This window comes from Motacilla alba, chromosome 1, assembly GCF_015832195.1.
Source record: "Motacilla alba alba isolate MOTALB_02 chromosome 1, Motacilla_alba_V1.0_pri, whole genome shotgun sequence".
NCBI lineage: Eukaryota > Metazoa > Chordata > Aves > Passeriformes > Motacillidae > Motacilla > Motacilla alba.
Window position 1 is genome coordinate 54,951,137 of NC_052016.1, and position 18,524 is coordinate 54,969,660.

Here is an 18,524-nt window from a genome sequence, read left to right on the forward strand (position 1 = left end):
GCATAAACAGGAACCAACATTAGCCATCTGAATCCCTGGCAATCTTGAGCTTCTACTATAGTCTAACACTTCAGTAGGATTGCTTTTTGGTGTCTTGAGACTGATCTCATTCCTCAGAGGTTTTTAAAGGGTGTACTTTTTCCTCAATTACTAGATAAGAGGGCTAATTTTATCCTTTAAAAGGCACTAAGAGCCACAACTAGATCGATACATCCTAAGGCATTTCAGCAACTTCCAGATTTTAGAAATAAAGCTCACCAGACCCTGGCCAAGGGCCTCACAGAACATGGATCCCAAGTGCCTCAGGTAGCAGCAGGGCTTGTGTTTCTCATTGAGAAAGCAGCTTACTAATTAGTCTCAAAGCCCAGGGACTTTTTAGCACAGGCAGCAAAGTAAGTCTCTGTTAGACTTGCAGGGGAGGTACAGCATTGCAGTGAAAATTACTCTTCTAGGCAGACTACAACCAAAATACTGTTTACAGTTTACCTATTAACTGCACAAGGAAAAACACAACAGTCCATTAGCATTTGACTGTAACACAGCACCAAGATTAAAAAATGGGTACTCAGGTGCCTTGCTCAGGGCAATTTTGACTACTGGAACAGAAAGGATCCCTCCCACCCCCTCCACCCCAAGTGATAGAGAATTCTCATGCAGTATACATTAATTCTAAGCCTTTTAATTAATTCTGGCAAGAGTAATTCTTGAATACTTGCTTTCCCTCCCTCCCATCCTCCGGTTTTATTTACCTCTTTCCACATAATGTTCTGCCACATCCCATTTCTTAGAACTGGAAAGAAAGCCCAAAGTTAGATTACAGAAAAAATAGCCATAATTCAGACAAATTTCAAAACAACTGTATCAGCAATAGCAAACACAATAGGAACCAACACAAAAATCAGAAACGTATTTTTCAGGAACTGGCACTTCTTTTGTTCACAGCTGTAGGCATGTGAATCCAAGAAAGAGGAAGAATCTGCCCTTCATATTGATATAATTTTTATCTCCTGCCCGACAACAGTTGGTGGCCTGATTTCTTCATGGCATCACTTCATACTGACATGCAGATGGGCAGCATTGTTTCTTGTTTGGGAAACGACCTTCCTGAAAACAAAAGGCATCACTGTCCACTGCCAATCAGTATCAGGAAACACCTTTACTCTGTGTATGATTTACCACAGAATTTTCACTTCTCATCTTTTTCCTGGCATTTCATTCAAAATGTTTTGACTCTGGCACGTCCAACTTTACTACCATATAAATCTGAGTCTTAACTGCCAAGCAGGCTCAAAGCCCTACTGAAAAGCAACAATCAGCTTTGGCAGAAGGAGAATCCTTACCTCTGAAGTTCACATTAAAACAAAAAAAAAGAAAACAAGGTACTAAAACAGACCTCAGTTTCTGCAGGGCTCCATTCTACACTGCCATCCCAACACACTCATTAGTCATTTACCCTGCAGCATACCTTTCCATCTAAGCACCTTCTCTAGGTGATTCTACACATACTTAAGACTACTCCAACCAAAACAGTAAGGTCAAATATGCCCAATTACTGCTGAGTAACCCAGTCCAGGTCCAAGCACAGCAAGTTCACCCTCACTGAAAGCAGCTGCAGCTAGTTTTCAAAGGTGTTTAAAAAGTGCAGTGTGCAACAGATCAGAGTTTAAGAGGTCAGTCCCCTACTTTTGAATGTGAACAATCTTCTCAGCTCTGTGCATTTCATACATGTGACTCATTTGAAAATAATACCACACTCTCAGAAAAAAAATTCTGCTGAATACAGCCTTGACCATCCTACCCAGCATGTGCCACTCCACAAACAGGAATGAAAGACTTGTCAGAATAGATGAAGCAGAAGAAACCTGTCTCTTGACTCCTGTTCTCAGGCCACTCACACTGAAGCACTGAACCCTGATATTTAATATTCTAGTGAATGGACTGCAGTGAAGTAAACTATTTAACAAAGAATGGGTGGGCAGCACTACAACAGAAGTAGTGCCAGTGATGTGTCAAAAAACAGCTGAGCTTTCAACCAAACAAGAACAGCAGTTTAGGGGAAGAACAGTTTTGGTGCACCCCTTCCATCCCTCATGTACACTGCTGTTGAACTGAGCTCTACTTAGTTCAGAACTCAGAAGGCCTGAATCCAGAATCTCAAGAGGAAAGCCAAATATCTGAAGCCTTGGCTCAAAACTCAAACCTTCAGAGAGGAGTTGCAACACTCAGCATCTCCTGTACTATGGTTTAGACAGCTTCCAATTCCACAAGAAAGTTTTAGAGATGTTTCAGTAAACATTCTGTTGACATTGTTGTATGCTCACACACAAAGATATTTTGCATCAAGTGCTACAGACCTGGTATGGTAGGCAACTTACTTCAGAAAACAATTTCACTTGCAATGCTTACTAAAATCAATTTAGTGATTAAAATTAAATACCCAAGCAAATTACTGAAGCTATTTTCTAATACTGAACTATTTCCTTTTAAACTCATAATCCCACAGTCTAAAGAGAAAGCTGCCATTAGACATAAAACAGTTCAGAAATTCTGGGGTTGCAATTTCGCACCTCCTACTCTGCTCAACCCAGTTTTATAGGAGTACTCCAAAGGACAGAAAAGGACATGTCTTCTCTAGAATATTTATAGTAGGGTAAAATTAATGAATTATTCGTTGTCAAAAAGTACTTGGTTAAAGTAACAAAGGACAAGTACCTAAAAAGACTGTTTCAACTTAAAAAGAGAGTTTGAATATAAACCTTCTATCTAGAGCTTTTCAAGACCAGAACCCAGTTCTAGATCTAGGACTTAATGCTAACACTCACATTCAGCCATGCAGGGCCATTTGAAATGAGGCTCCTGAAGGGGAAGCATCTCCCATCAGTCTGGTTCCAGAGATTCCTAGCCCTGTGCTTGTCTTATATTTGAGTTCATCCCATGCAATATTAAATGCTCATTACTTATTCTATTATTTGACAATAGGAGGATCAATACATCAAAACAATTATTACTGAGCTCTCTATATCTATGCAATACACTGCTAAGGGGCTTCACTTGGAATTATATGGAGTCTGGTCCCTAGATTTAATGTCATCACCACAGACATCACGTGAAGCCATCCAAGACAAAAACCACTGGCTCAGAGCCCAAACACACTCCACCTCCTAACGCAAATGTTCAGAGCTCACCTGGGGCAGAACTTCAATTTCAGTTTGCTCCAAAGGGAATTTAATTCCTACATACCAAAGCCACTCTGCAAAGCAAACTGATGTTTCCTATGGTAAATTTAAAACAGGAAAAGCACTTTGAAGATACACAACTGCTCTAAAAGCCTAAACAAGATAAATGCAAAGCCTACATGGATGCTGCTGCAGTTAAGCAACCAGCCATTGCAGGCAGTGGAGTTCAGGACACAGCCAAGCAGACAGCAGGCATCTGCTTCTCAGTGAGCTCAAAAGCTCTCCACACTGAATGCATTGATTAGACACCACTCAGCTATAAGAGCGACCTAAAGGCACACAGAGAACCTAAATTTATTTCATCTTAATCCCACTCTAAACCTAAGTTATCTTTTCACTCTGGTAATACATGTCTCAAGAATAAGCCTCTTTAGCCTTCCTCTTAAGAAGCAGGAGGATACAGTTTTAAGTATCAGACTGAAAATTTATTTAGAGTATTCAAAGGTAAAAAATAAAATCTGAACTCAAATAATTTTTAAAGTGCTAAGTTCCACTTAGCTCCATTAGAACACCTTGTGTTCTTTAAGGTTGTCTCTCCACAATTACTGTGACAAACGTCCCTAGAAGTGTTTGTTGGCACACATTCTCTACCTACAAATGAATTATAACTGCCTCTGTGACCTCTGAAAGGGCCATCTTTCATATCACCCATAATGAGGCCTGTCGTGCTACAGCCACTTAATTGCCAATTGCTTATGACTAATACAGTGTTCTTGCACTCAAAATATCTTCCAGACTCTTGCAGAAACATTGCCTAGGAGAACTGATAAAGCAATGCCTTTTGATGTGTATTAATAAACAATCTTAATGATCAACCCAAATTTTCAAGCACCAAACTCAGTGAAAAAAAAAGAGGCATAATGTTTGCAGGACTATCTGAAGCATGGAGCTAGCAGGTTGCTCATGTTCCTTTAAGTGTTCCTCTAGCTTTTTGACACTTTGTGCTTGGGAGGAAGGGTCTCTTTGGAGCTCAAGTCCCTGTGTTCCCCTTTCACCTGCACATTTGTACAGAGGAGCAGAAGTGGAGCTGTCCAACAAGGGAACATAGAGCTGCCTTGACTACAGCACAGGACAATCACAGGGTGGCCATTGACAAGTTCTTCCTATTTTCTGCACAGGTTTTCAGTTAAGGGAGGTGAAGAAAATGACAGTGATGTCTTCAGGCATACAGTGACAAGTACTGTCCATACCTCAGGGATACATGTAGGCATTCAGTGGATATCAGTGTTAAATTCTCTTTCAGTGACACTTCAGGAAAGCAAAGCTAAAAAATCCCCAGACATACTATATTTAAAGGGCAGCAGCATTTCCAAAAATGACTTTAAATTTTTCTGACAGCAGCTTTTAATGTTTCAGGGGGTTGTTGGCTTTTTTAGTTCAGAATGTTTTGGTGTTAGAATAATCAGGATGGAGTTTGGTAAGAAAAAAATTGCTTGGTTTTTCTTGGAGGAGCTGAGAACTATGTAACTTTGGACAACCTTGAAATTACATGAACTTATAAATTCCAGTAATCCTCCCAATGCCTCACCCTTAAGTGTCAGGCCATCAATCATCAGTCTGAAATCTTTAGCAAAGTAAAATCCTAAATTACTGGTAAGTATCTAGTGCAAAAGATATGCATTCCTCACCATCATGACCATTAAAACAATAGAATTTCTCAAAAATGAGCATCCGCTATTTGCATTTTAAATACTTAAAGACTGCTTAGTCTTACCTACTGTTTTCTTTTTATTCACTGCACTGTCTGCCTTATGCCTTTTCTGTAAGGAAACAAAACATTTCATTACACCTCATTACACTTCATCACAAATTCGAGAACCATTAGAGCTAAAAATACAACAAACTGCAAGATGATACTTTGGGTTCCTTTTGCCTTTACAGTTTTTTTTGGGTTTGTATTTTAAAAAGTCACACATCATCTAAATTCAAATGGTTTGTAAAAGAGTATAAAGACTATAATTATAAACTTCAAATTCAAAGTCCCCATGTTGGAACCTTTATCAGTGGTAAAAAAAAAGTCTCCAAAGCTGGGTTTTTTGAAGAAAAACAAAAAGGAACAATAAGGACCACAATATTTAGATAAATATGCACGAGTATAAATTCTACATGCTGTTGTTTAGACTGATATCCAAATTATTTCACTCATCAGTACTTTACAAAGCAGAAAGACCTCATTCTGATGTAAAGTATACAAGCAAGTTAGAGCAGATTTTTCCCAAACAGTCTTTGCTGTCCTTAAGCTCCTTGCCTCCCTCCAGCCCCCATTTTCAAGACCATCTGAAAAGGCCACATATTTGTCAGGATTCTACACTGTCTTTTTAATAATAGCATTAATAAGCAAGCTTGAAGAGGGAGAAACAAATGATATCTACTGATATCTACTGTTTTCTGGTTCACCAACTATAATGAAAATACTTATTGATTTCAGTGTATTTTCAGTATTTATTACAGAAATTCAAGTCAAGCACTTTGAAAGTCAAAACAATATTTTGCTGCTGTTGAGCAAGGACTCAAGAGACTTCAGAGATGCATGGCTTTATGGCATTTTATAGCTTTTGAGATATTTGGTCTTTAGCACAGCCTTCCCCATCATACTCATCCCCATCCTCATCAATCATACTCACATAGTCTTCTATGATTTCTTTGATGCCAGCAACTGTTAAAATAAATAGCAATGGCACCAAGGTGGTATATCTTCCTGTTGGAGAGACATCTGGAATTTGCTGTGAACAGAGGGAAAAGAGACCCTATATAAGAGATCCCTTTTATATTTATATTTAAAATTAATTTTTGGTACATTTACAATTTTATGCAAAGCTCTCAGAAGACAGAAGAGAAAGCTCTCTGATTTACTGTGTGATTTGGGCCTCACAGATATCCCATTTAGCGTACAGTCTAAGTAGGTTTGAAGAAACAATAACAAAGAAGATGCTGGTTTTGTACACACCTTTCATTCCATTTCTCTTCTCTTTACAAGAAAATTCTACTGCTTCACATGAAAGCAATGAGAATCTGAAGTAAGCAGAAGTTTCACAAGAAAGTCATACATTCTTTTCTCACAATGGTCAATAGCTCCATGTTTTATGACACCACTTATTTTCATTTATTAAGAATAAAAGAGGTTCGACTTTACAAATTACATGGAAAGAAGTCTCTAAGCTGTCTTCGAATTTCAATTACCAACTACATACTCCATTATTATTACTATTAAAGAAAGTTTAAGAATTGCTTTGCAGTTAAGCATAACAACAGAAATAACTTTCACTACATTACCATTTCATTTTATAAACAAGGGAAAGCAATAAAACAATACCTGCAGTAAGGCAATGAAGAGGAAGAATGCATTTGCAGCTTTTCTTATCTGCTCATACAGGAATCGAGGTAGAAATGTCACCACACTGTACTTGGCTGTGCTGCAGGGTAGAAGATTTGCATCTTAGTACTTCATCAGAATATCAGGTGGGGATCATGACCAAAAAAAGTCTAAAAGCCAGTGTTAGAAAGCAGTTCAAAGATAACAAAGTAAAGACATATTTAGAATATGGAGGAAGTAGTTGCTTTGGTTATGATAAGGAGCTGTATCAAACAAAGGTATCACACAGACACAGAAGGCTGTCAGGCCCATTTCTGTCACTGGTACCTCTGTTATTGGATGAACTCAGGCAATTTACCACCATCCAAACTTCAGCACTGTGAACAGGCAAGCTTTCACTTCAGTTCCAAGTGCTTGATCAGGAGCTTATCTCTCAATTTACATGTAGGGGGAGGCAGAGTTGAATGAGAGAAATTAGAAATTTTGCAATGCATTTTTAAAATGTCTCATTTCCCATTTCTGAATGGCTTACACTCAGCTATGAATAATCCTCCAGAACAATATACACTTTTTCAGATTAATGGCTCTTGGCTTTTTTCCTATTACATATATATATATATATATATATGTGTGTGTGTGTGTGTGTGTGTGCCCGTGCGTATACATATATAAACACTGTAACTAACACATATATACAACTGAATTATAACTACTATTTCTTCCACCTTAAAACAAAAACATACTGCACTAACTAGCCTTAATCAGCTATGTAATTTCTTGTCATCTTCACATCAAATCCATAATGCGACTGAGTACAACTTCAGGAAAAAGGTGTCAAAGTTGACATGATAATTTAACCAACAGCACAGAACCTTCACCTTCTGAACTACTGGCCATCGGCATAAGTTGGACTTTTAACAACTGAGCACCTGCAGCTCAGTATGCCTTGCAAAGGCCCAAAAAGCAAAAACAGAAATTTTGAGGCATCATTTTGTTTGGGTGCTGTGATTTTGGTTTCATTTTGTGATTTTTTTGTTTGTGCTTTGTTCTGGTTTGGATTGTTTTGGTTTGTTTTTTTTTTTTTTTTTAATACGAAGTCTTGTATTTCCATAGGACCAAAAACACTAAGATACTTGGCTCTCAAGAAAAAAAGAAAAATGGTTTCCCAATTCCTGTCTTACTGACATTTCCTAGCAGTGCCAAGACCACCTCTCCATTAAGTCTATTTTCCAGCTTATTCTTTTAACCACCTTCTTTTCCTTCTTATCTGCCCCATCCCCAACTCCAAGCCATCTAACCAGACACTGCTGCATCTTTCAAAATCAAACAGTAACTAGATGTAACAAGGCACAGCCTGTTTTAAAAGGCTCTATTTTGAACACTAAAGAAAAAGTAGTGGGGCAATTAAAAAAAAGACCAATTAAAAACCAATTAAGATGCATCTTATCTTAGGAACTTGCCTTGCTTCCTCTTCAAGCAACTACAAAATCCCTTTCTATTGCTACTACTGCTCAAAAGTAGTAGCAATAGAATCAAGTATTTAAATACTCAATATTTTACAGAAATTTCAAATGGTTGTACTTAATCATGGCTCATATCTACTAAGCCAAATGAGTGAACTCATACATCCAGGTTAAAGGAAGTCCAGTCTTCATATTAATAAAGTTACTTCCTTCAAATGCTTCCACCTCTAAGTATTTTTTTTTTATTTTAGGCCACATTTGCTTGGTCTCATGTGTAATAACCTTCCTTTAATACAGAACATAATTAAACACACATCTCAGAATTACACTGACTTAAAAATATGGGTTAATCAAGTTCACAGTTCAGACCCAGAAGCAATATCTCCAAACAGTACTAATTAGACATCAAGCAATGGCAGATTTTATATAAGAATAGTATTCCTCTATTTATCATATTGCTATGATTATAAGAACACACAAACTTGACTGCAACCAAGCTGAAACATTTATTAACACCATTCTACCACCTACCAACTTCACAGCTAGCTGGCTCAAACATGATTCTTGCTCTAACAATTATGTTAATGCCAACACAATAAGGCTCTTTTGAAAGAGGTTTGTACATACTAAGTCACTCCATGTATTCTGTTGCTTAAGTAACTTGACAGATGCCCACAGAAAATGGGTACAGCTCTAATTAGAGGGAGGAATAGTCAGCTGTTACCATACAGGTCAGGAACAGCAACCACAAGTATGAATAAAGAGCAGATACATGTTATTATTCAAAAAGAAAACTTCTTACAGAACTCTAACTAGCAGTCTAAGCTGGGCAGGAGTATGCAATTGACTTAGCTCTGAAGAACAGTTCTTGAATTATAAATACAATGCTTATTTTTAAATAACAAAAAAAAAACCTCTTGTGCTCCTTCACAACAGATAGATATGTTACAACTTCAGGATAATCAAAGCTCAGGAAAGTTAAAATCTACAGACGAACAGGTAGAAATTTCAGTCAGCTCACTCATAGCACAGTTTTGGTCACTAAAAATAAAAAAACTGGCAGGTTAGCTCTCTACCAGAGAGCCCCAGTCAGAGCCATGTGAACTCAGAGAATACGAGGCCTGCAGCTCACAGAACAGGTTGAGGCAGGTAGAGGAGGGAAGCACAAGGGGGAAAACAAACAACAAACTGGTTTCTCCTCAAGCAACAGCTGTTACCTATGCAAATCTCGCTTAACTACACAAGTTCAAATGTTGAACAGGTGTGCAAATATTGGAAGAGACGTCTCCTCCACACCTGCAAGTTAATTCACGTAAGTCATGTTTCAAGTTACACCACTGTGCAAGACAGGAGGAACAATACCAAACCCTGCTAAACAAGTGAATTTGGATACACCTGACTACAGCTGGCTTTGGCCCCACTGTTCCTAGGGCAGTGCAGAGATTGTTTTGAAAGCCATCACTGTATAATCTGCAAAACGTTAGTGTCATTCACATACTTAAACTCATTACCACATTACTCAAGTACCAAGGATTACCTAGTAACTTTTGTAACAGTCAACTGAAAAGTAGCGAACAGTGCACTGAGAAACTCAGTAGCAGTTCTTCAGTACAGTTCCTCTATTTATTCATAGGTAACTTATGCACAACCACTCCCATTGTTGCCTTTTTCCTTGTTTCCCAAAAACATTTTATAAAGTCAGGTTTTACTTTACTGACTAATGGCTGAAGAGGCAAAGGCTGTCAGTAACAGAGGCAGAGCAGTTACTTCCTTGAGACATGTGTGTATGCTGGCAATATCTAGCTGAACACAGCCTGCACTTTTCCAGTCAGCCATCTAAAGCATTTCCACCCCCTCCTTTAGAATGGCAACTCTGACATGAACTTCACCTTCAGGATAATCATGATTAAGAAAACAGGACCTCCTTGAGATACATGGGGTCCCATTTCCAGGGGTCACAAGTACAACAAACTGTCCTTTCCTAGACAGCATTCACACAAACCTACTCATGCCACAGTTCACACACTTGAAATACTCTCCAAGAGCTTAAGAATGAGTATCACTTGATGTCAGTGCTTTTAACACACATCAATTTGCAGGAAGAATTACTAAGAAAGCCAGGCACAGACATCTGAACCACAGCAAAAGGTCTGGGTAATTAAAGTGAATGCTACAGACTTGAACCCTTCTCTCACCAAACAGGCTTTGTGTCCATCAAGTAGAAAAGGTCAGACACCCAGTAAAAGAGACGGAAAAGAAAAATCCCAGAAAATCCAAGCTGGTCTGCTTGACTGAAGAGCTCAAATACTGTCTTTAGTGGAATGGTGTTCCATTTAGTGGAACGGTGTGCTCAGGAGGACTTTTGCATGCTAAGGTCCTCCTGAGCACATGACACTTAATAGCAAGACTGACATCAGCATCTGAGGTCCTGCTAAAGTTCTCATGTACAGAGGCAGCATGACAAGCCACCTCCAGGCAGTCACCATTGCAGCAGGAGGCACAGCAGCAAGCTTTACGTATTTCGAGAGACATTAACAGCAAAAAGAACATTCAGCCATTACAGTGAGTACAGAGAAGGCACATTTATAGGTACATCTCATCAACAAGCTGCTGCCATGTAGAATACTGAGGAGGTTGTTCTAAATCCAAGCGTCACGAACAAGGTTTTCAGCAGTCACATGCATATGACAGTGGAAGGTCATCTACCTCCTTGCACATAGGGAAGGTGGTGTACTTTCTCGAAACTTGCTAAAGAGACAAATAGCAACTGTTTCCAAGTTCCCAAAAAACATACCATGAGGGCTTATGGCTGATTGAAAATTAGGTCCTAGATACCCTGCTTTTATAACAATAGGGAGCCTGAACAAATGCGGCCTCCAATTCAATTGAAGGGCCTTGCTGTGTCAGATGAATCCTTGAGACTACAGTTCTTACAGAGGAAGATCCAGCCAGAAAGGGTTTCACTGCTCTGTTTATGGCTGTACACTTCTGTCAGCCAAGAAAAGCACATGTGGTGCTTAAATACCTGAGACAGTCCCTGAGCTCAGGGCAGAACAGAGGAGCATGAAAGGAGTGGACTTGCTCTTGCATAGCAAAAGCACAACAGCTTGAATACTGCAAGACATTATTGCTTAAAGCTTGCCAGAGCAGGACAAAAAAAATCAAGAATTACCACATTGTATCTGCCACTCAGCTCTGGAACAACCACTGTCCACAGTCCAAGTTGCTATTTTGTTTCCATCTTTCCCTGCACTCTGCTACAGTTTCTCCATAATACCAAAGGTATTTTATATATACAAATTCATATATTGTCATAAGAGGAAATGGGTTTTAAGGGACATTCTTTTGCTTAGCTACTGAAATATCAAACCCTGAAAGATTTCCCAAAAAAGCTGCAGTGAAACTGAAGAAGATGAATCTGTTGTCTGAAATTGTCCACAGAGACAATTAAATTCATTGAGAGTATTCAAATGTATTAGAATTAATCAATTTTAACTTTGACTGAAAACTATTCTAGCAGCTTCCAGCTGAAGAAAACTTATCAGTGGGATAGTATTCATCTCAAGCACCTCACCACTTCCCCACATTCCTTATTTCTTCATTTACAGTATGGGCTCCCACTAGAAGCAACTAAAGGCACCACTGTTTGGAAAACGTGTTCTTCCCCTTTTTTATTACAGGTGGAACTGATCACATCTCAGAATCCCTGAGCCTTCTTTCCTCAAATCATACAATTTAGAAGAAAATTATTGTTTCATACAAGTTTAAAAGAGTCAGGACATAGGAACACAGCCCACTAATTTCCCTGGAAGTCAAGTACCATTAAAACTTGCTTTATGGGGGCCACCATGATTTGGGTCTGCTGCAATAAGAAAACAAAACTCTTCAGAAAAACAGTTTATTCAAGTTAAAGTCAAGGTCTCGTAAGAGAAAGAAAAAAAAGCAGACAGCTGTCAGCTAGACAACCAGCCACTAATGTAACGGAGTATTTTATACAAGGGAAAAATCTAAATTAGCACAAACATTTCAGATCATTATTACATCATTATTTTCTAGCCATGTGCATCCTGAGTGTTGCATCCTACATCAACACCTAATAAAAAGGTAAGGGGCTAAGTGCAATACTCGGTGGTTACCACTGCCTGAGCAGGCAAGTAGTGTTATCTACCCTTGTGCACAAACTCCATTTCAGGAGCAAGATGATCAGGCTGACAAACCCAGCCTGGCTGAGCTACCTGCACTTCCTCCAGAGCTGCATCAGCAAGAAGCTCATCTTCAATTCAGCTCCTATCCTTACACAGACAGACCACTACTAAGACAAAAGGACATGAAAATGCACTATGAACTCCTGTCCACTGAAGCACAACAATCCCATTACTTTCTAGTTCATTAGGATCACCTCCTAACCATGTAAGGATTTTTTTAGAACTTCTAACCTGAAGTATTTTATTCCAAACTGCCTCAGTTACCAGCAGCCCTACTGCCATCCTTAAGCAGTAAAAGGCTGCAACAACTAATGTAATTGATGTTAATTACCAAAGCAAATACTATTTCACTAGCAAAGTCTCCAGCAGTAGTGCAGCCTTAATACAGAGTAGGCACTGCCACAACTGCTTACACTCAGTTTAACCTGAAAACCAGACCACGTGTCACATTTAATAGAAGCAAGAGCACTTTTGCTTCAAAATCCAGTACCCTGGAGGCTTTTCCTAAAGCATGCAAACAGAAAAGGCCTTTCCATGAGTTCTCTATTCATTAAATCCCTACAAAAAAGGGGAACAGATTCCTGGCTGTTTTTCAGTAACAAATACCTTAAACAAAGACTGTTTAGAAACAGTACTAGAAGCTCTGAAGGCATGATATTGTTTCAGCATGAGTGGAGGTCATCACTATAGTAATATACACTTGCTTTGCAGTAGCCCTGCTGGCAAATACAACTCAATAAAAACAGCTGACCAGCACAGTTAACCTCAAAATTCTACTGTCCAATAAAGTAAGTTTAGTACCACGGTGAGTTACTGTGCAAACACAGAATAGCCTGCACTTGAATGCACAGCACTGATATGAAGATGACTGGGGAAAGAAAAAAAATCAAACAAGTCATATAATCTAGCTAGCTGTCTAAAAGCCAGTGTGCTAGCTTCAGTTTTAAAGCAAATTTTTAACTCTAAATGTCACTACGACTAAAGCAGTGTTTATTTTAGTGACAAGCAGGGGGCTGGCAGAAGAAATTAATATTTAGTCTTGAGAAAAATTTAATTATCTTCACAACCCACAGAAACTATGTGGAATGCAGTTATTACACATCTTAAACTCTACTTAGGTCCACTTAAGATAATTTATTCTCTTCTAACTTTTCCTACAGACCACTAGCAGTCAGGGAGATCTAAAAAGAGAAGAAAGGGACCCAGTTTTATTCACCTGCTATGTTGCTACTGCTGATGTAAGAAATCCATTGTGCCACAAACCACCAGAACAATTTCAGGATACCAGAGAGTTCAGCATGCAGCAGGTGAAAGGGCACTAGAACTTCCACATCTGTGTTTTTTTTAATCCAGACATTTCATCTGGGCAAGACTCAAAAATTTAACTGTCCAGGGCTTCTTGCCCCAGGAACATCCCAAGACCAAAGGTGCAGCAGCTTCAAATACACTGGTACAATCTCTATACACAACACCAGGCATAGAATAACAAGAACTTTTAGTGAATTTTAATGGCTAAAATAATCATTCTATAACTGTACCCAAGCCTTTTTCATTGTGGCAGATTGCACAACATCAGCAACAGCTGCACTAGAGGAAACAAGTTTTTGTTTATTTAAAAACGTATGCCACACTAAGTATTTTTCTTCACTTAAAAACACTACTACCTGTCGGAACCCAGGACATCCCTCTGGGTGCCCTGGATGGCCTGAGCCACTGGCAGGGGGCTCTGAGACCCTGGCATGCAGCCAAAGACACGTGGGGTTTGGATCTTAGCCCATGGAGCAAATTACCAACTCTGTATGAAGAATTACAAGCCACACAAGTTTTAGACAGCATAGTAGAGATAGTCACAAAGTGAAGGGAAGAGTTTCTGAGTGCTGTACAGGGGGGGTTTTGACAGTGGGGTTTGGATTTTGTACATGGGGGTCTGAGGCTCCAAGATGGAGGAATTAGGGCATGTCTTGTCTTTCTTCCTTCTTCTTCCTAGCCTCCATGATTTGGGTGATGTTGGCACTTTTAGATTGGTTTAGAATAGAAACTGACTGTCTAACATAGGTGATAGCTATTGGAATGGAATTATAAATACAGTACACGTAGTTTTTAGTATAAAAGATAGCACCAGCCTCGGGGGTGGAGAGTGTGCAGAGTGTGCCTCTGGCTGACCTGCTGAGCAGACTGCAGCAGCTCATGGAGAAAATATTTTAGATAACTTATAATAAACAACCTTGAGACTGGACAACAGAAGACTACTGAGTCTTTCTTTGAAGGCACGGGTTGGAGCAGAGACTTTTCCACCTTTCGGGGTCACCCTGACCTGGGGGAGACTCCGACATCTACCTAAAACTAAAAAGAGTTAGAGGATTAGTTTAACACATGATTAGACTTGTACCATTCAGATTATAATAATACATCCCTTCTTTGAAGAATTTCAAAATGCTGTTCTGCAGTCAGGCAAGCAATCTGTTCACATGACAACAGAAGAGTATTTCAAATCAACACAAACACAATAAAACAAATGGCCAGTGTCTGAATTCTACTAAGAATAAACTGAATAGAAATTGAGGCATTTTTACCTAAGAACATGGTAAAATATTTTGGTGCAAGATGAGTGCTGGGCTATACCACTAAGTGCAGAGAAATTCACCTGCACATTGCAGACTACAATCCACATTTCCACAGATCATAGAGAATGCTGCTCAGGTTTCAAGGGTCAGTACCAATCGGTTAGTGATACCAGCAACTCCCATTTCACCAGTGAGAACATGCCTACACATTCAAAAAGCATGAGCACCTCTAAATCACAACTGACTTCTGCAGTACCTAAACACAAGCCAATAAAGCAATGCACTTGGCTTAATTTAATGCAACCCACATGAAATAAAAGGAAGACTAAAGATTGTGTCTCCAGTTTTGTCAGCAGCAAGCATCATGCAAACACTGATGGGACAGTCTGGGACCACAGATAAACAGTCATCTGTTTAATACAGGACTTATGATTCCACTAGAAACCTTGTTACAGTCTTCAGGGCTAAATTCCCCATGGAAAGTGCTTCTGACTTATGAGACAAGAAATTGATTCTCACTTGTTTACTTGAGTTTTAAGACCCCTGAAGACTTTTTGCTCATTATCTATCAGAACATAATTTTTGCCTGTATGGAAGACAACTGAGTATTTTCTGGATATTATAATGCAACTTTTGGGACCTCCTTAAGAGATCAATCCACCAAAGTCTGCTTTGATAAGAAAACTTCTGAACAAGACTTCTGGATTCAAGATCCATTTAAAAAAAAAAACAAGTTGAATTTTGTCCTTCCTGATTGTTGCGCTGTCCAACCTACCACTCAAGCCACAAACTGAGACTGAACTTGGGGTCCTGATTCAGACCTAAGTCAGATTTGCACCAGGATGCTCTACCAGGCCTAGAATAAAAGAATATAACCTGGAGCAACAGTTACAAAGCAACTCCACCATCTGCAAAAATTTGGAGACCATTTCTAATGTCCTTGAAGTTATCTCAGCACACTTGCTTCTCCAGGATTAATAAACCAGAAGTCCAATTCTTTTGCATCAACGTTAACACATGCAACAAGTGAGGGGCTCAAATCACTTTACTGGTGATTTTTACTAAATGCACTAGAAGAAATTGCTATTACAGTACTATTATACATTCAGAACAAGCCAGTGATATCAGAGTAGATTCTTGTATTACTATGAGACATCCAGGAACAATATTTCCACGAAAACAAAATGTACAGAACATTCCAACTTCAAGTACAATATCCAGTCTTCACTGAAGATACATTTGGAAAATTGTGCATACCATTACTTTGGTCATCTCAGAAGTATTAACCATTCAAACCCCTAGCAGCATACTCCACCTGTATTCCTTTAGTCTTACACAGCACTAGGAAAGCTTATTTCCCATCTTGTTGTGGGCTGACCTTGGCTGGACACTTCATCCTCCCTGATCTGTTCTATCATTCCTCTTCTCAGCAGGACAAGAGACAGAAAATACCATGGAAAAAAAAATCATGGGTCAAGATAAAGGCAGTTTAATAAAGCAAAGGTCATGTAGAGAAGCAAAGGACAACAAAAAACTTACTCCCTACTTCCCACTGGCAGACATGTCCAGCCACTTCCCAGGAAGTAGGGCTTCAGTACACAGAAAATTGCTCCAGAGCACAAATGTCATGGTAAGTGGCACAAAGCTCTGTAGAGAGACTGTAAATTTCCTCAACATACATGTTTCATTTCTTACTGGACTTAAAAGTACAGAAACATTCTGTTTAAACAGACGAATGTTTAAGTTTTTTATGCTGGATATGTCAAAACAGGTACTAGTTAGCTTTCACAATAACAAGCATTTAATGCTGCAGTACAGTTGTGTTGGACAAAGCAATACCGTTTATTCATTTTTTACATTTTTTCAAAGCTTCTAAAATGCTTCAGCTTCTAAAACGTTTCAGCTCAAAATCGAACATAATTTACCTTTTATTAAAAAGTCCAAAATGCAAAACATACATAAAGTTTTTCACACTGAACAGAGCAGGACTGAAGACAGGTAGAAGAGGTGTTTCTACAGATGTAATCACTGCTGCTACAGCATAATAAACAACAGTGACTGTCATATTTATGCACATGTCAAGGGCCAAGCTAAATCTAGCCTGTAACACACAGGCTATCTTTTGAAATAGTTTGCTACGAAGTTCCAAGAACACAAAAGTTGGCCATTAGAGAAACCTTCTCGTAGTCTGAATTATGTCAGAGAACCTAGGGAAAGAAGAAATGTTTCTTCTTTCTACATCCTCACACTCCAAGACTTCTGGAAGTGTCGGTGCTATCTTGCCATCCACTTAACTTTTGCAATAACCCTACATACTACTTTGAAGTGGGATCAAGATAATTATCCATTTTTATTAACTTATCCAAAATTTGTCTTTATGTTCCCACAAACACTGGAATTCGCTTTTAACAGTGCTTCTCTACCCACAGAGTCAAGCAGCTCAAGATGTTTGGAACATCTTACACAAAAAGCCATACCACTAACCTACCCTCCTCCATGCTCCACACTTCCATTTCTTGCTGTATTTTACTTAGTTTTGAGCAAGCTTTTCACACTATCCTTAATTTAGAAAACTTCCTATGAACACTCACAAATTCCCACTGTTATTCAGAGAATCCTTAATGACTTCCAAAAATGACAGTCTGAACTCACACAATTTAAAAGAAGCTGGTTTATTATTTTCAGTTTAATTTTCCACAAGTCCTTACGTACAGATGTTCAGATGCTCACCCAGCACCTTGCTCTGTGGTACACTGATGCTTCCTAGGGAGACAAAACATCTGCAAATCTATCAGTACAGAGAAATCCAGTGCTGAATAAATTTCTGAAGCTGAATACAGTTAAGTAAGAAAGTCCAAAGGCAGCAGAGAAATGCAGTTCCTCAAGTGAAACTCCAATATACTTAAGAAACCGAGGCCTCCTTACTCAGGTATTACAAGCTCAGGTCACCTTTGCCTTCAGTCCCACCAGGCTGAGAGAAGAAAACTAATCCAGAGGATGGAAAGAGTACAGGCAATGTCTTGCACCCTTGAAAAGTCAAGAGATCAAAGCTTTCTTACTAAGCAGTGGTAAATCAAAGTCAACTTAATTTCCAAGTGACACTAAGGAGCTAAGGTTCCTAATCAGGTAATGAAAGTATCTCTACTGTAATTTGCTATTACACTACCTGCACTTTGTCCTATCTCTCACATACCAATGTTTCTTATGACTCAAAGTTTACCTATCACAAGGCAAAGATGTGAAAAGGTATTGAGAAACTTGTACAGCTATGAACAAGTTTCTCAATTCTATGTACAAGTTTACAAGGGCATGGCTTCCAGGCAGCAAAGTGGACACAGCTGTTCTTAAGTAATAACACTGTCAGGAACAAGTTCTTGGTAGCTGAGTAACACACTACTTTTCTGTAAGATTTAGCCTGATCAGAATAGAATCCCTTCTGGAAAATCTAAACTACAGATTCTGCCAACCCTCTATTCCCTGCTTTTCCTTCTTAAAGCAGGGAAAGCACAAATAGTCTATGCACAGGAAACTGTTAAACTCATCCCTCAATTAGTCAAGGAAAAATAAAGCAAGAAAACCATCACTGTTGCTACCCATATAAAAATAAGGAAGATACTAAGAAAACCTGTCATTTTAACTGCTCCTAAACCATTTCCCAGACAAATATGTAACAAGTTAAAGTTGCGGAGAAAACCACCTATAAACAAGTTGCTGAGGTGCCCAGAACATCAGCATCCTTCCAC

General features: G+C 38.9%; 1 protein-coding gene across 6 annotated transcripts in view; it reads right to left on the reverse strand.

Annotated features, from left to right (window-relative positions):
• Positions 1-18,524, reverse strand: part of ATP8A2 (ATPase phospholipid transporting 8A2) — a 313,238-nt gene that overhangs the window by 257,105 nt on the left and 37,609 nt on the right. For 5 of the 6 annotated variants that reach the window (XR_005258169.1, XM_038147367.1, XM_038147375.1 and 2 more), the window contains exons 3-6: positions 6,550-6,649; positions 5,861-5,959; positions 4,951-4,996; positions 750-790 (exon numbers count right to left, since the gene is read on the reverse strand). Coding sequence is in view for 5 of the 6 variants with exons in the window: in XM_038147367.1 (XP_038003295.1) it covers positions 750-790; positions 4,951-4,996; positions 5,861-5,959; positions 6,550-6,649 (286 nt within the window). In the remaining variant the exon portion in view is untranslated. Of the gene's footprint in view, positions 1-749; positions 791-4,950; positions 4,997-5,860; positions 5,960-6,549; positions 6,650-18,524 lie in introns of those variants that run through there. The other variant, XM_038147384.1, reaches the window with a different exon arrangement.